General features: G+C 32.7%; 1 protein-coding gene across 3 annotated transcripts; it reads left to right on the top strand.

Annotated features, from left to right (window-relative positions):
• The first annotated feature begins 7,197 nt into the window (after nucleotides 1–7,197).
• On the top strand, nucleotides 7,198–14,140 carry LOC142610728 (uncharacterized). 3 transcript variants are annotated; one of them, XM_075782650.1, is made up of 11 exons: nucleotides 7,198–7,520; nucleotides 8,056–8,286; nucleotides 8,424–8,551; nucleotides 8,660–8,768; nucleotides 8,909–8,948; nucleotides 9,890–9,979; nucleotides 10,093–10,192; nucleotides 10,327–10,466; nucleotides 10,888–10,990; nucleotides 12,066–12,742; nucleotides 13,515–14,140. In XM_075782650.1, exons 2-11 carry the CDS (start codon nucleotides 8,148–8,150, stop codon nucleotides 13,801–13,803), a joined length of 1,815 nt encoding a protein of 604 aa, XP_075638765.1. In that variant the 5' UTR covers nucleotides 7,198–7,520; nucleotides 8,056–8,147; the 3' UTR covers nucleotides 13,804–14,140. The 3 variants fall into 3 exon arrangements, with proteins under 3 accessions (XP_075638765.1, XP_075638764.1, XP_075638766.1); XM_075782649.1 differs by having other exon boundaries at nucleotides 7,214–7,520; nucleotides 8,047–8,286; XM_075782651.1 differs by lacking the exon at nucleotides 7,198–7,520 and adding an exon at nucleotides 7,607–7,705 and having other exon boundaries at nucleotides 8,047–8,286.
• The last annotated feature ends 3,079 nt before the right edge of the window (nucleotides 14,141–17,219 follow it).

Below are 17,219 nucleotides of genomic sequence, written 5' to 3' on the forward strand. Positions count from 1 at the left end.
GTTGCTCCCAAACAAGATTACTTACATTTCATTAATTTTCATTCATTTCCATTCATTTATTTTAAAACATCCAATCAAGGTTACTTAATTTCATTCCATTCTATTCTTTTCCATTCATTTCCCTTACTTAAATACATTCCATTCCATTCATTTTCATTCCCTTATGATCATTTCATTCTATTTTCTTATGAACTCCCAAACGGAGCCTAAAAGATTATTGTAGAGTGAGACTCTAAATTATGTGTTGATACTTTAGATTTAGGTTTAACTTCTGTTGAGTGGTATATTTCCATATTTTTGTATATTTGTTTGAGCTTAGCAGAGGTTCTGTCTAGTGTATTTTTAGTTGGATTAGGAAAAATGGTAATTATTTTGTATAAATCCTTGCTAAATTTACTGTTGTTTGAACTGAAAGCGTAGATTTTTTTACTGTTGTACAACGAATTTGTAGATTTTGTACAACGAATTTACTGTTGTACGAATTCGTAGATTTTTTTAAAAATAATATATAGCGTAGCAAGCACTCTCTTCCTCTTGTCGTTGTTGAGCAATTGATGAAAGATGTTGCTTTTCTTTGTTGATTAATGAAGATATTTTATATATATACTAGTTTCTGAGCACTCGCTCACACACGTACTTAAAAGATCTTTTATTTTTTGGATAAATATTAATAATTTACACTTATTATAATTTAGAATTATATATTTTTATTTTTCAAACAAATTAAAATGATAAACTTTAGAGATAAGCAACAACTATAATTTTTTTTTAAATGTAAAGGGAAAAAAATCCTAAATTTTAGGAATTCTCTTTTTGAATTCAAAATAAAATTTATTATTTGACATTTATGATTCTATTTTTAAGTGAAGTTACCTTTCATTAATGAGAGTATTTTTTAAATGAAGTCCGAGAAATGATATATCCACAACATTTTTACAACAAATCTTAAGTGGCAGGTTGTTACTGGTTGTTATTGTTGTGGCAAACAAGTAATCTTAGTGTTAGGTTCAAATTTGAACCTATAACAACTAACCACCTATGATTTGTTGTAAAATTGTTGTAAAAATGTTGTGGACGTAGCAATGAGTTGAATGAGTACAATAGTAGTTATTTTAAAAATTAACAAATGTAATTAAGTCAATTTTAGGTTATTTGTTAAAGCCTAAATTTTAATCCAATCTCAAATCCTATTGGATTCTAAAATTTTGCCCTTATATTATTATTATTATTATTATTATTATTATTATCTCAAATCCATCATTTTCAAAAGAAATGGTTAATAAATTGGCTAAGCCTCCGTTGGCCAAAAAAAAAAAAAACTTATATCTTTTTTTTCTTTTGTTTTTTAGAAATACAAAAGAGAGAAAAGTTCTAACTCAAAAACTCTATGTTTTGTCTTATATATGCAATAAAAAACAAAAATCTTTTTGATTTGCTGACAAAGGACCTTAAATGAGTCTCATTGCTTTTCGATGAGAACAGTATTGAAGTAAATTCAACATTGGCTGGTGCCATGTGGTCCAATTCCCCTTCTATTGGTATTGGACGGACGTCGGTTGCATTATTTAATATCGTAGATGACTCAAACTCTACACGCCGACCATCGTATTCATGGGACTGAAAAGGTCGATCGAAATGTAATAAATGTCTCTAGCTCAAAAGGGACTACTCATTCGCTTAGCTGTTAAGAATAGAGAGACCCAAAAAGGACTGGTAACACCTAATATCTGGTTGGGAGTTGGGAAATTCAAGGTGAATATATATAAGTTTTTAAATTTTGGTAATAAAAATTTTTAGTCGAAGTAGGATTTAAATTATTAAAATATAGGTGTATGTTGCATGTTTTGTTAAAGTATTTATTGTTATTTTATTTTAAAAAATTAATAAAAATAAATAAGTTATTGTCTCTATTAACTAAAACTTAAATGCATGTGACATGTTTTGTTAAAGTTATTATTGTTATTTTATTTAAAGAAATTGATAAAAACAAATAAGTTGTTGTTTCTATTAACTTAAACATAGATGCATATTGCATGTTTTTATCTAAAATATTATTGTAATTTGGTGAAGCTACTTGACACAACCACAACTTAGGAAAAATTGCTGCAATTTAGTGAAGTTACTTGGTGCAACTACGACTTCTAATCTCTCTCTCTCTCTCTCTCTCTCTCTCTCTCTCTATATATATATATATATATATATATATATATATATATATTGCTACATGTTTTGAAAATCTAATCATTAAATTGTATGTTTTTTACGTTCTCAAAATACATGTCAAATTTCGTGCTAATTGGATTTTATTTAATATTCGATCAATAAATTTATTTTTATGCATAATTTTAGGTTACAAATACTTACAGTTTATACATTTTTTATAGGAAAATTTAAACATTTGATTGACTATAGCTATTGATTTATGAATTTTTGAAAATTTTGCAAGCATGGGAGATACAACCAAAAAATATAATCCAATGATGGATTTGTCAAAATTTACATCCAATAAAAATATATTAACAAAATTTAGCTACAAAATTAGTTGTAACCAATCTAAGGCTACAACCTTACTCAATATCTTTTTATTGGAGGTAAATTTTGATAAATCCACCATTGGATTACATTTTTTTCTTATATCATCCATGCTTACAAAATTTCTAAAAAATTAAAAATTAATAGTTATGTCATCGATAAATTGTTTAAATTGCAAGTTATTGCAGTTTAAAATTATGCATAAAATATAAGCTTATAGATCATATAGTAAATAATATCCGATTGGCACAGAATTTGACATGTGTATTAAGAACATAAAGAACTACAATTCAACGGGTTGATTTTCAAAATATGTAATAATGTTAATTTTTCTTTTAAGAAAGTTGTAGCCTTAGGCTACAACTAATTTTGTAGTTAAATTTTGTCCAAAATATATTGAGTGTTTTATTAGCTACAACCAAATTTATGGCCTCACTTTATTCTTAATAATTATATTAATAAGATTCTCAGAAAAATATTTATTATATAATTAATACTCCTATGATTTAATATATCTTTTATATAATAGAGTGTATTCACTCTACTATCTAGTTTATGAATAATGCTAAAGTTACAAACTTTTTTATAAAATTTTTTACAAACTATTGATGTAGTGAGTTGTTATTGGTAAATAAAAAAATAATGTTAAAGATAAGCTAGATGAAAACCAATAAGAAAGAGAAACTAGCCAAATCAACTATTTATAAAAGTATTGAAAAATAGTTTGTGACTATAGCATTACTCCTAATTTATTTTTTTAAAATAAAGGGGTAATTACACATAACCCACCTGTGGTTTAGGCGAAAATTACTTTGCCTACCCGTGGTTTGAAAAGTATCATTTAACCCACCTGTGGTATGTTCTGTTTGTTTTCCGTAACCCACCTTTGTTAAAATTATGGGTAAATAGGTATTTTTGCTCAAATTTTATGTCTCTCTCCTCCCAAAACAAAAAATAGTACAAAAATGTAAGAAAAACAAGATCAAAAAGTGGTATTTGTCTCTCTCTCCATTCACACAAATTTTGAACATGAAGAACATACCAAAAAAATAAAACCCAGATCATGAAGAACATACCCAAAAAATTTGTCACTTGGGCCATTCCCAATTTGTCTTTCACATTCTTTTCAACCAAACACAAAAACAAATTTGTACCATATCTAACTATTCTTCTCTCTTACACTCTTTATCTTACTATCTCTCTTTCTCACTTGCAAACCCAAAGTTCTCACTTTCTAATGACTCTAATCTACAACTAAACCTAGCTTCAATCCTCCATGGCCAAAGCATAGATCGGCATCGCCGCTTGATTGCCAACGAAAATGTCTTCGCTCTCCTCTGCGGCCATTGACCACCGTAACTCCATCGGACACGATGTTGCCATAACAGATAGCACACACGCAAATCTGGGTTGTTGCGAGATTTTAGAGATTGTGAGATAAAAGAGAGAGAGACAGAGAAACAGATACTTGAGAGGGATCAAATCTGGGTTTTACGTTTGGTCCCCTTGAGGGATTTTCAAGCTGATAACCACATCGAGCATAGAGATTTGATTGTGGAGACGCAATCGAACGGTCCGCATTGCTTGGCTTGGTTGATTAAAGAGTTTTGAATGAAACTCTGAACTTCTCCATCGTCATGTACAACAAGTACATCCTCGACTGCAAGCTCTACATCTGGCCATTCCTAATCTCACTCACCATAATCCACATGTCCTTCTGTTCCTTCCTCGCTTACCCTCTCGGCAAATTTTTCAAGGTCGTGGAACTTCCATCCACCATGAATCGTGACCTTTACCTCAAATCTGTGGTACCCATTGGAGCTTTGTACTCCTTTTCCCTCTGGTTCTCTAACTCCACCTACATCTACTTCTTTGTCTCCTTCATCCAAATGCTCAAGGCTCTTAGGAGTTTTAAATATAGGGTTCAAATATTAATTTTCACAAAACCCTCCCTTTTGATCTTATTTCTCTTTCATTTTTGTGCTATTTTTTGTTTTGACAACAAAATCTGAAACCCTAAATCGAGAATAGACACAATACCTTGATTTTCTTTACCGAAACTATCTTCCCTAGCTTCAATGTTGCGAAACTCATGTTTTCTCCCCCTCTAGATAGTCTAAACCACGAAGAACATGTTGATCTCACCACATGTCTCTCTCTCGAAAAGTTTATGAGTTTTTGGTGTTTTGATTCACGTTATGTTGTGTTTTGGGGTTAAGAGGTGTTTTTGTAACGGCTGAGCTTGAGGTGGGTTACGGAGATTGACAGAAACATACCACAGTAGGTTAAGTGATACTTTTCAAACCACAGGTAGGCAAAGTGAATTTCGCCCAAACCACATGTGGATTATGTGTAATTACCCCAAAAATAAATATAGATTTTACAGTTGTGTTGTGACAAGAAGGATAAAGATCAAATAATATATATATATATATATAGAGAGAGAGAGAGAGAGAGAGAGAGAAATGATATATCCACAATATTTTTACAACAAATCCTAAATGACAGGTTGTTATTGGTTGTTATTGTTGGGGCAAAAAGTAATCTTAATATTAAATTCAAATTTGAACTAATAACAACTAACCACCTATGATTTGTTATGAAAATATTATGGACATAAGCACATCTTCTATATATATATATATATATATATATATATAAAATCTTTTTTCCCGTAAAAATAGTATCATTCTATTTATGTTGCCTTATTCAAAAAAAGAAAAAATAAATCTATTTATGTTGCCCAAGAACCCATTGGTTAAAGGCCTTTTGGCTAAGATCAAGTATGGTATATGTTTTTATTCGTTTAATAGATGATATGTGGGTCATCAGCCACATTTTTTTTTTTATCATCTATTTTAATTAAACAGCTCCTTTCAACATTTTTTTTCAATGGCAATGAGTATATATTCTTCTTCTTCTTCTTTTATTATATATATATATATATATATATATATATATATATATATATATATATATATTATTAAAGAGTATATATTCTTATAATATTCAATTGAACACCTTTTTAGCTGTTAGTACAATAAATAAGAGCATATATTCTTAGAATTTTTAATGGGACACCTCTTTAGGCTTTAGCCATTCTTGCCATTGCAGTGAGGAATCCTGAGGATATAATCTCATATATATATATATATATATATATATATATATATATATATTAAAAGAACTAGAAGCAGAGCACTGACAGATTATTTATCCAAGCAACGAGAGAGACCTCTTGTATGTTGTTTTGTGTATTCTTAAGCTTGAGCTAGTAAAGGTTCGTAGGATAAATGTAATTAAAGATGCATATCAACACATACAGAGAGAATTCCCTTACAAATTTTTATTCTTCAAACCAATTTAATGGTCTGTATGTGATCTGCTTATTTTGTTGAAATTGAAAATTTTTTGTTGAAAGTATTGTGGGTAAAGAAATAATACAGTGGGACTCATGAATAGTACTAAAAAGTGCAATGACCCATGAATAGTACAAAAAAGTGCAGTGAGGCCCATGAATAGTAATAAAAATAAGATAAATAGTAACATAAGCTGACTAATTTGGAGCCAAACGCACCCTAAATGAATCTCTTTCAATTTATTACTTGGTAATTTATAATACTATCCATTCATGTGTATTATGTAAACAATTTCATAACTCATTAAAAAGGATATATGAGTTGAGTTCAATTAACGTAAGCTTTTAGAACATATATTAATCATCCAGCTTATGAAATTTTTTATTGAAAATTGTAAAAGTTGTTAAAATTTTTGACAAATTTTTCAATTTTCCACAAAAAATTTCATAAAATGAATTACTATTAAAACCTCTCTAAAAGTTTACTATTCCCTAACCACTCAGTGCACACTTACTTTTTTTTAAAGATAAGTATATTGGTTATTACTTTTTTTTTTTTTTTGAGAAAAATCTGGTTATTAGTAATTAACTTGCTTCCATGTATATTTTTTCTTCAAAAAAAAAAAAAAAAAACTTGCTTCCTTATACATGGAATGAATGCCACCTCTTTCCCTCCTCTTCCCGACAAATGTATCTTAAAAAAACAAAACAAAACAAAATAAAAATGTGTCCCCTTCAAATTTTTTGTTAATCATTCACACAGATCTCATTGCTTATCTCCTTCATCACTCATTTTATTTTTCTTTTTTTTCAATTATATAGCAAAAATTACTCTAATCGGGCTCTTCATAGTTCATAATCATAGCATAGAAGATAAACCCGTGCCAAATCCTCTATTTTTTTTTTGGTAACAAAGGAAATATTTTTAATTTTAAAGAAAAAACCAGAACCTTTTATTTTAAGGAAAATCCAGAAGCTTTTATATAAATATAGGGTCTATTAACCTATATCCTTCGGCTATATATTAATAAATAATTTTAAGAAAATTTTTGACAACTTAAAATAGTTTAAAAAAAAAAAAAAAAAACGATGAGAGAGAGATAGTTTATAAGGTGCGTTCCCTAAAATCTAGCGGATGGGATTATTTGCTACAGTAACAAAGCTGCGTCACCGACGACCCGTCTTTACAAACAACCATAAACAAGCACACGTGTCATGGAAAGAAACTTCGTGAGCTTTTACCAGGTGGTCCCCACCCATACACATTACACAGTATCCCAAACCCCAGTACAATCCCAAAACTTATGATCTTCACAAATCTCTACTTTCCTTTTTTTATATTTTTTGAGAAGATATATACTATTTTTTTAGTACTAAATAGTTTTTGGAAAAAAAAAGAAAAAAAGAAAGTGATTCTGCGTTGTGTCTAGAATTCGTTAATACCCAAGAGGGAAGAATTTGCATAGGAATTTGGATTTTTGGAATAGCCCATGTTATATGTCCGTCTAGGTGGTCGAACATCAGGTGAAGCTGTCTCCTTTCTTTCTCACTGAAATCAAAGTTTGGGATCTCCATTTGGGTGTCGAGGATTTCAGTTTTTAGCTCAAAAAGCCCACCTGGGTGTTCCCATGTGAGTTCAATTTCCACAAGAATTTTCATCTGGGTGCATTCAATTTTTTTCATGTTCTGGTTTTGTTTTTGATGAATTCTAATTGTTTGTGTATGTGGGGTCTCTGTATGTTTTGGTTTTGCATTCATTTGGTCTGAGGTGAAAATGGATTTTGGGAATTTTATTGGTATGGTATGCTAAGAAAGGTAAAAGTCTAGTCTTTTGAGAGCTCTAAATAGTTGTTTTCTAATGGCTTTTTAATGGAAGTTACGGATTTTCTACTTTCATGTGCTTTATAAGATGGAAATATTAGTAAAGAACTTTTGCAGTCACCATTCAAGGCTCTTATGTTAATGCATAGATGCTTTTCTTTCATTACACGCATATTATATAAGTAATTTTGGTTAATCGTGCTTATTGAGATGTAAATTTCAGCTGTGTACACATGTTGCAAGGATGGTATCAGTTTTTTGAGGTCCTGTTAATTATTATCCGCTCTTATTCTTATTCATAAAACAACATTTAACACTTCCTACTATAATCTTAGATGCATCAGATTGTGCTGAAATCCATTAATAGTACGTGGCATAGATTCTCCACTTGACTGTTTGAGAGAGAGCGTTTTATGATTTGCTTGGAGATGCGAAGATGGAGAAAACAAGTAAGATTACTCAATACAGGGAGAGGCTGGACAAGACACTTGCGTCTCCTGATCTGAAAAATGGGGAGAGACTTAAAACTCTAGTCAAGGATCAACTCCTACATTCTACGAAAGATGAAACCAAAGGTTATATATTTCTCTAGACTTATCTTTTGACTTCCTTTAAACAGCCATGTTATATGTTACCTCATCTTAATATGAATCACTAATATGAAAATTTAAGGTTGTGGAACACTTTTCAAATTAGATTTTTGGTTTTGCAGGATTAACTGAGAAAGTCATTGAAAAAAGGACTGCAGAAGTGTCAAATTTTCTTGACATGTTGAGGAGTGCTTCTGTAAATGATAATGAGGGACTGAAAGCCAGTGAGAAATCACATGCTGAATGGAAGGTAGAGCATATAATTTATCTGCTTATGATGTTTATATTTGGATGGGCCTGCAGATTACATTTCATTACAGGTGTTAGGATACTTTATTCAATCTGCTACTTTTGACAGTTAAAACAGGATAATGAAGAGTACCGTGTAATGTATCGCGAAGGACCCCAAGGCACTCCCTTTCATTCATTACTGGTTGAAGGCTATGTAGATGGGCCTGCTGATGCTTGTAAGTTATAGCTGAATATCCTGACATCTTTAGCCTTATCCTATAATGATGAACAATAAAGCATTCTAATTATTTAGGCTGTTGTTTATCATTGAATATCAAAATGATAACTTTAAGATAATTTTCTTCCTTCATTGCAGGTTTATGCATCTCATGGGAGTCATCCCTCTACAAGAAATGGTGAGAATTTTTCCTTCTTTCTGCTGAACATGAATAATATAGGAGAAACATAAATCACCTTGTCTAAGATATGCGTTTTCTTTTCCTTTATTTTTTATTTTTGGGGGGAGGGGTCCAGGGGGATTATATTAGAATGCAGAAAGCATAAATTTCCTGCATTAAGTAGCTGCTACAGTAATATAACTTTTATCAGTTGACACTATTTCTTTTGGTTGTCGATTTGTTGGCATTATATGAGGCCCTATAAGTTCATGTATTGGTTTAAATGTTCTTTCAATTTGAGGATATGCAACTGTCAAAATTTTCGGATTTTTTTTTTCTCTTTTACATCCCTTCCTATGTTGATGGTACTGATTATTAAAATTTGAGTTTGTGCAACTGTCAAAATTTTAGGATTTTTTTTTTGGTCTCTTTTACATCCCTTCCTATGTTCCTACCCTACTGACAGCATGGTACATTCACATTGAAAATAAGGAAAAAAGGATGGATTCCTGAGATGTCTGACATAGCACCTATTGTTAATAAGGATAAGATGAGAGAATATTAGTTGGGATATTTTTCCTGTCTATCCTGCAATTTATTTCTTATTAACATTTCTCTTGCCTCTTATCTGAAAAAAAAAAATGATGGTTGAAGGTGATTGGTGAGGGCTTGTGCAATAGTTACCACTGAGTGCATCAACAGGGAGTGTTGAGATTGAGAAATTAACACTGCGTAGGCAACCCTCCCAGTTTAAGTGCGTGTATGATTGCACATGCTGTGCTTATGCTAGCCTTGGGGTGGTAAAAAGCACACAAAAGGTGTCGGTTGAGAGAGAGATAGAGAGAGAATGCAATATGAGTTTATGACATTTGGCAACCCATCTTTCAATCTAGACTTTAGTGATACTGTAATTTTGACAATAATTCCGTTCTCTTTATATATATTTTATATTTTGTCAGGTGGCCTCAGTTCACTATTCCAACTTTCAAAATTACCACTTGCAAATGTTTACAAAGGGTCCGGATTGGTGAACAGATATCTTTAGTGAGGTTTGTCTAGCATAAACCACTGCATTTCTAATAATTTTTTGTTTTTTACTTTTACTTCCTCAAATATATTGCAGTTTGAAATTCTGATTTTTCTTTAAATTCTTGGAGGAAAGGATGAAGCTTTCTTGGCCACTGTCAACAAGAGAGGCTGTTGTGCACTATTTTTTGTTTGAGTACTTTCAAGATGATCTCATTGTTGTTCTTCTAAACACGGTAGCACTTGCAATCTTTCACGGATTTGATTTTTGACTCAGATGCAATGCGTTTTTTGTGCATATGCCTGAAATTCAAGCTGTTTCTAGATTCAGACCTGAAGTAAAAGTATTTTGTTACAATTTTGCTTCCAGATCTCTGATTCAGAAGACATTGACATGGCCACTCATGGTTTTACCAGTGAGGCAATCCCTGAAGCAGAGGATTTTGTTAGGATTGATGTGGTAGGAGGCTATGCTATGCAAAAGGTGACCCCAGAAAGAAGTTACTTTCGGTGAGTGTTGATTGGCTAATGTATATATAAGCAGTCCTGTAACTAAATCCAATTTATTTGGGATGCAGATTATACTCGACTAGGCTTGTGCCTTGTGGACATTTAAATCTGTAAACAACCCATTATATTTTGGTTTAAAAATGACTAGAGCCTTGATGATTTAGGCTTTTCTGTATGTATTCATTTTGTTCAAATAATTTTAAATGGGTCTAATGGCTTTCCCATTGATAGAATAGCTTACAGTACCAACTTATTAAATAAAAAAAATTGTTGTCATTACCATTGGAAATAATATATGCATTAAACTGCTAATTGAACAAGACTTTAAGTCACTAAAAAAAAAAGGTCTTAGAGTGATTGCCTTTCTGCCCAATGTTTCCTAAACTAATTTTGAAAATTTACGAAAGCTTAATTTTTTTAGGACAATAGCAAATATGGATATCAAGCTGGATTTTGTCCCTCCATCCCTAATAAACTTTATCTCAAGGCAGCTCATTGGCAATGGTTTCAGACTGTATCAAAAGGTTATACATTTTATTCTCTTAAAAGACTTATGTTTTGCCTTACACATCTGGTTCAATATATCACTTTTATTGTCCACTATGTCAGCAATAATGCCAATTCATTGAGGAATATTACTCTTTTAGTTAGTCGTGAATGAAATTGAGTCTAATCAAATCATCCAACTCATTCTAGAATGAACTGGATATAGAAGACTTTTGTTTTTGGATTTTTTTTTTAACTCAGAGAACTGGATATGGCCTACTTATTCATTGGATTTCAGGTTTTAATGGACAGACATTTTTTTGGGGTAATTGATAAGCAGAGACACTTAACATGACATATAAACTCAAAATGTATTTGCCAATGAGCTCTAGCTCAAATGGCACTTCCTCCTCCTTTAAGTCGTGGGTTCAGCACCCATGAGGAATGTGTTTCTGAATTGGGGGTACCTCAAAATGTACTTGGTTGGACCCATAAATGGATGGCATTAGGGCACATTTGGTAGATTGTAATAGACACTGTAATGTAATAGATATTCCTATAGCATAATTATTCGGTTGTTTGGTTATGTTTTTATTACAATGAATAGTTATTTCTTATGAATAGCTATTCTTCAAAATGAGGAATAACTATTTCTTATCAAAATTAGTGAATATCTGTTCCTTCACCTTATGTAATAACTTTTTTTAAAAATTTCTTAAAAAGCCATTAGTTGCCACATCTTCAAAAGGAAAGAAAATAAATTTTCCTTGTTGTTAATTATTAGCTCTATTTTGAACACCCTAAAATAAGTGTATTTTAGGAAATTTGACTTTAAAATGAATTAATTACACCTTCTTTTTATACTCTACTAAATTGTGGATGCATATTCACGATTCTATTCCTAAATGGTCACCAAACTAATGAATAGTAATACTTATTATATTCCAACTTAATGTATTCCTTGTAATTCTTATTCCTATTCCCATATAATAATCATTACAGTATACCAAACGTGCCATTAGCTAACCTCATATATGTTATAGTTCTCTCATCCTCATCTACATCAATACTGTTCTATCATTTTCTCATATTTTTCAATCCTCAACATCACAGGCAGTGTCATCTATGCTTAAGTGTGATGAAGATTTTAGCAAGGCGTTGGGGGACCCACTGTATACTAAAATTCGTGAAGCTCTTTATTCGACTTATGTATCAAATAGGGCTGTGGAAGGGAAAGAGCAAAAGACCGATGCATGCATTCTTCCTGAAGAACGTCTTATCGAAAGTAGTGGGGATGATATGAGTGATATGATTCTGGAGGTTAATGGCACTTACCATGTAGATGAATCTGAGCCAAAGAATGCGAGAGTTACAGATAAGAAAGCCTTTGGGGAGATTGAAGAGGAAGAGATTGAAGAAAGCAAACATTTTGAGGAGGATAGCAAGGACATAGAAAAAGTTTCAACCAAGGAATTCATAGAAAGTTGTAATGTAAATGACAATAGAAATACTTTGATCAGGCCTGAGGTGGAACAAGCTCTGGGAACATTAGAGAAGGTCATCTCAATGGTTCGGGTTTATGGTTTTAATGCCCAACCTAGGTTCTCTTCCGGGGTCATCAGTGAAGAACCTCCAATTATGGACAAGAGTCTGCTTAAGGACACAAGTTCTTCGGAAGATGACAGAGTATCTTCAAATGGTGAGGTTAGTCCTGAAGTATTCAAAAAGGAAACCATAGAGAGGACATCACAAGAACAACCTAGGAATAGCTCTAGCAATCACAGCTTCAGGTAATTATGTTAATAAACCAAGTCATAATAATTATTTTTTCACAATATACCTCTGCATGTCCTTAGGCTATTGGAGTCTAGTTTTGAATTTGTATCCTCCATTTTTGCTCATGTATTCTGAATCTTTCATTCATTTTGGTTTTTTTTTGGGGTGAAAATGTGATTTTCTTTTGTAACTTAAAAAATGTCATTTCACCCAACTTAAATTGAAAGAGGAAAAGTATTTCTTCTTTTAGTTTTTGCTTTATTGTTACTTTCCATTACTTCTTTGTTGATACAATATAAGCCTCTTCACATGCGCTCTCAAGTGAGTTCAAAGGCTCTTCTTTTATTTCTTAAAAATGTTTATTTTGCCTAGTTATTATAACCCTTAAATGGAGGACAAGAATCAGATTGCCTAGTTTTTCTTAAATCTTCTTGTTTTGACAATTTTATGATCATTGTATTCTGTATAATTAATTCTGTCATTTTGTTTTTAACTATATAATGACCTTTTTGACGTATCAAACATTTTATTTTGTTACAATAAGTGGAGGGAGGATTTGAACTCAAGTTCACTTCTATGGGAGAATCAGGCAATGTCCCCAAGCTACAAAATCCTATTCTTTTTATAATAGTATGGATGACAAACCAGAGTCCACTTTTATGGCTATCCTGGCACTCTTTATTTATTTATTTTTTTTTTTTGAATAACTTTTTACTCACCTAGGCAGAATTTGTCTCACTTGTTAATACAAGAAGTAAATGGTACCGTCCTGATCATGTTTTGCAGGCGTGCTGGATCAAATTCTCACTCAAGGGAAGTAAACCATAACAAAATAGCACCAGCATCACAAGAGCAGTATGTTTCAGCTCCTAGTGAGGCTAACCCAGTTGCTTTGTGTTCCTCTGGGAACGGGACAACTGAAGTACTGAATGTGGACCAGAGTGCAAATGATATTAATCAAATTAGCACTGATGCAAATGGCATCCATGAAAGTAGTCTAGATGGAGACAAGTCAAGCAAAGAGAAAAGGCTTAGGATGTGTTGTTTCAGCATTGGCACATCACTAAGAGGTTGAATTAGTTAAAATGGCAACAGAGGGTAATTCAAGAAACACAGGTTTGATACGGTCACACACCTACAATTCAATCCTTAACAGATCACCTAAGAGATTTTTTAACATCTTGTTCGGAAACTTGTATCATGATGATATCTATTACAAGTTTTATTTTGGAACTTTCACTTTGGGCATATATGTTTTCAATATTTTTTTTTTAATTTTTTTTTTACCATTTCCTTTTTGTCCTTTTCGATTAAAGATGTACCAACAGATGAAAAAATTGAGCTATTTGGATGCCAATGCAATGAAAATGGAAAAATATTCAGTCAATGCAAAATAGACTTTGTTATTGTTACTTGGTGCAATAGTTTCTTACATGATATTCTTGGATGAACCTGTCTTTAAATGTTACCTTGAATTTGGTTTAGCAATTTGTGAAAGTTGTGTATGTTTATAAATGAACTAAGCTGTTTATAAATAGTTAAAGTTCGGCTCGGGAAAAACTTTGTTCATGTTCTTTTGTTTAGTAAATAAACCAAGTTTAAGCACAAGTTTAGGCTCGACCAATAAATAAGTCAAGTTCAAACAAATAATGTGTTTATGAATAAGCTCGTGAATATGCAGGTTTGGTTTAACCATATATAATGTTATATTTTTATATGTATATATATTCAAATATATATTTATATGGATTTGAAAATGGATTGTGCACATTTGTTAGTAGGTTCATTTAATATCAGATTTGTATTGGTAGATTATAAATTTGTATTTGTATCTTTTGATAATATAAATAGGTTATTCATTGTATAATTCATCAATTTGTGAACGGTAAAAAATTTTAGTCAGGGCTTTATTATATATAGGAAAAGAATAAGTTAATTAAGTAGCTCATAAATAAGTTAAGGTAATCAAGAAGTAGACAATGGTAACGGTGAATTTTTTTTTAAAAAGTAGTGGGATTAAATTGACATTTTTTTTTATGATTAATATGAAATTAAGCCTAAAACTTCATTGGGCTACACCTACAAGCTAAGAGCCTTGTAGCTCGCTCAATTGGTTAACATCTTCTGGTGTGTTCATGACATTCACAATTTAAATCTAGTCTCTTGTTGTAAATATTGAATTATCGAAAAAAAAAAAAAAACATTTTAAGATAGTTTTTTTTAGAGAGAGAAAACTATTAAAATTCAATTTAGTCCCTTAATTTTTTACTTTAGTTGTCAAATTAGTTTCTACATTTTAATTTTTGTCAATTTAGTCTATCCTTAAAAATAGCTAATTTGGTCATTTTATCCAAATTTGATAGCAAACCATTCATGATATATATATAAAAGAGCACAAAATTTAGCAACCCAAGCCCACTGAAAATAGTGAGATTGGAATTCCTAAACCCGGCCTAAATTAATAGATACTTGTAGAAAGAGTGGGATGAACAAGTTTGGGCTTTGCCCGAGGACACAGATAGAGAAGAAAGGACCAGAGGCCTAAGATTTAAACATATGAATGAATCTTTACAAGCTTGTCTGAGGACAATGTTCTTGGTTTTTACAAATACTGTGCACTTTCTCTCTTAGTTACTGTTCTAGTTGTGATCTTCCTTTCTCTTAATTCTCATTGGATCCCTTTTATCTGAGAGTCTATTTCCTTTATATACTCCATGGCATCTTGCATCCCAACCCTCCATCTTCATTTTTTCCAAATCTCCTTAGGACACTTGTCCCATTAGACTTCTGGTGAACGTGGTGGAAGGAGTTGTTGAGATGTGGATCTACTATTCAGGTCACTTTCTCATTAATGCAGCTGATAAAATTGTTGCCAACCATTTAATGCGGAGGAACATGTGAGACTTTACAAGAAACTTCCCACAAAGATCTTATTTATCCCCTGAGGCACCCATCTTCACCCATTATATCCCCTAGGGACTTCGTCACTTCCCATTCTCTTCTTGGACCACCTCACTCCTTGGGCCGTAGATACTCCTTTAAGAGGAACAATTAAAAGCTACAACGGTGCTTCCCATTTTCGGTCATCTGGTCCCCACAATAGCCCCCTAAAACCTTGCTATTTCCACTGAGGTAAAAAGTAAGGTTTTAGTAGTACTACCACAATCCGTATGTGCCAAATGCATTCCCACGTGGTAACGTCTCTTCATCTGTCATCGGCACGCTCCTGACGCTTCGGTATCCACGATCTCACATTTATGGTGTCAGGCAGCTACTTGTCTCCCCACATTCTACGGTATGATGATGATCCTACGGTCTTGGTTTACTCTCATTTATGAGCGGGAATTTTACAGCTCATTTTTCACCTCTATATAAGGAGAGGCTGGAGGTACCTTTGCCCCATTTATTCACTTCGCAATTCTTCGTTGAAACAGTAGTCCGAGGAGAGACTCTTCCATTGCGAGTAAGTGCGTCTAGATTCTTTTATTTTTTTGCTTAGATTATTTATTACCTTCACCATAAATTGTCATGGGTGGATTTGCTAAGCTAGTGAATACTCCCAAAGGCATGGCTGCTTTTAGTTACAAATATAGGATCCCTGATGGTGTTGTACTCCAACACTGTGAGTTAGGAGAGTGGTTAGTCATGAATAGAGCTCCAAGATCAGTGGTGATTTCGATGATGGAAATCCCGTGGGTATGGTCACCAGAGACTTCCTTATGAACTATAGGTTGACCCCACCCAATGTACCCCGAACGTCTTTAGAGTCCTCGACAGTGTAGATATGATAAATTGCAAAATGAGGACCAACCTCACATGGCATGACGTAAACTGGGTGTATAACTATCAAAGAGGGGAAAAAGGGAAAGGGGCCAAATATGACATCAAATGTAGGGTTCCTTCCGTTAGGTTAATTTCATGCATGCCATAATCAAATAAGGCTATGGACGAGGATTTTCTTATCGTCTCGGAAGACTTCCATGATGGATTGCACTGGCCCACCTAAGAGGGGGAACTAGGTAGGGTTCCCACAGACACTAAACGCACGTAGGATTTTTTTATATACATAAAAAAGAATTTTGATAAGAATTTTTCCATAACTTATGTTGCATATTTCTTGGCAGATGAACATCACACAGCCCCTAGCAAGCACCTCGTGAACTTTCCCGATCTAAACTGAATCCTCAGATAAGAGATCTTTCTTCACAAGGACGGTCAGCTTCAGGCAGTGCACGTGATCTTTGGGTTCAACTCTATCTCCAAACACTTCCCTAAGCTAGCTTTGATTGACGTAGCAGTCCTCGACTTTCTTACAGCAGAGCCTCATCCACTTGGAACTTAGGATGCTTAAATTCTAGCCCCATTCATAACCAAGCTACTTTACTCCCTGAAGCAACCCATCCTTTCAGACGATGAAGTAGAGGAACGCACTGCGAAGCCCACTCAAGAAGTCATAGATAAAGACTTCGAGGTCTTCTACTAGCAAGAAGA

The sequence above is a fragment of the Castanea sativa genome, chromosome 9 (genome assembly GCF_040712315.1).
Source record: "Castanea sativa cultivar Marrone di Chiusa Pesio chromosome 9, ASM4071231v1".
Lineage (NCBI taxonomy): Eukaryota > Viridiplantae > Streptophyta > Magnoliopsida > Fagales > Fagaceae > Castanea > Castanea sativa.

What these genes read in the sequence shown, in the direction of transcription:
- LOC142610728 (XM_075782650.1), top strand. Translation starts at nt 8,148, where the DNA reads ATGGAGAAAACAAGTAAGATTACTCAATACAGGGAGAGGCTGGACAAG. An exon ending in AGATGGGCCTGCTGATGCTT is followed by an intron (nt 8,769 to 8,908) that starts GTAAGTTATAGC and finishes CCTTCATTGCAG; the next exon opens with GTTTATGCATCTCATGGGAG. An exon ending in GAACAGATATCTTTAGTGAG is followed by an intron (nt 9,980 to 10,092) that starts GTTTGTCTAGCA and finishes CTTGGAGGAAAG; the next exon opens with GATGAAGCTTTCTTGGCCAC.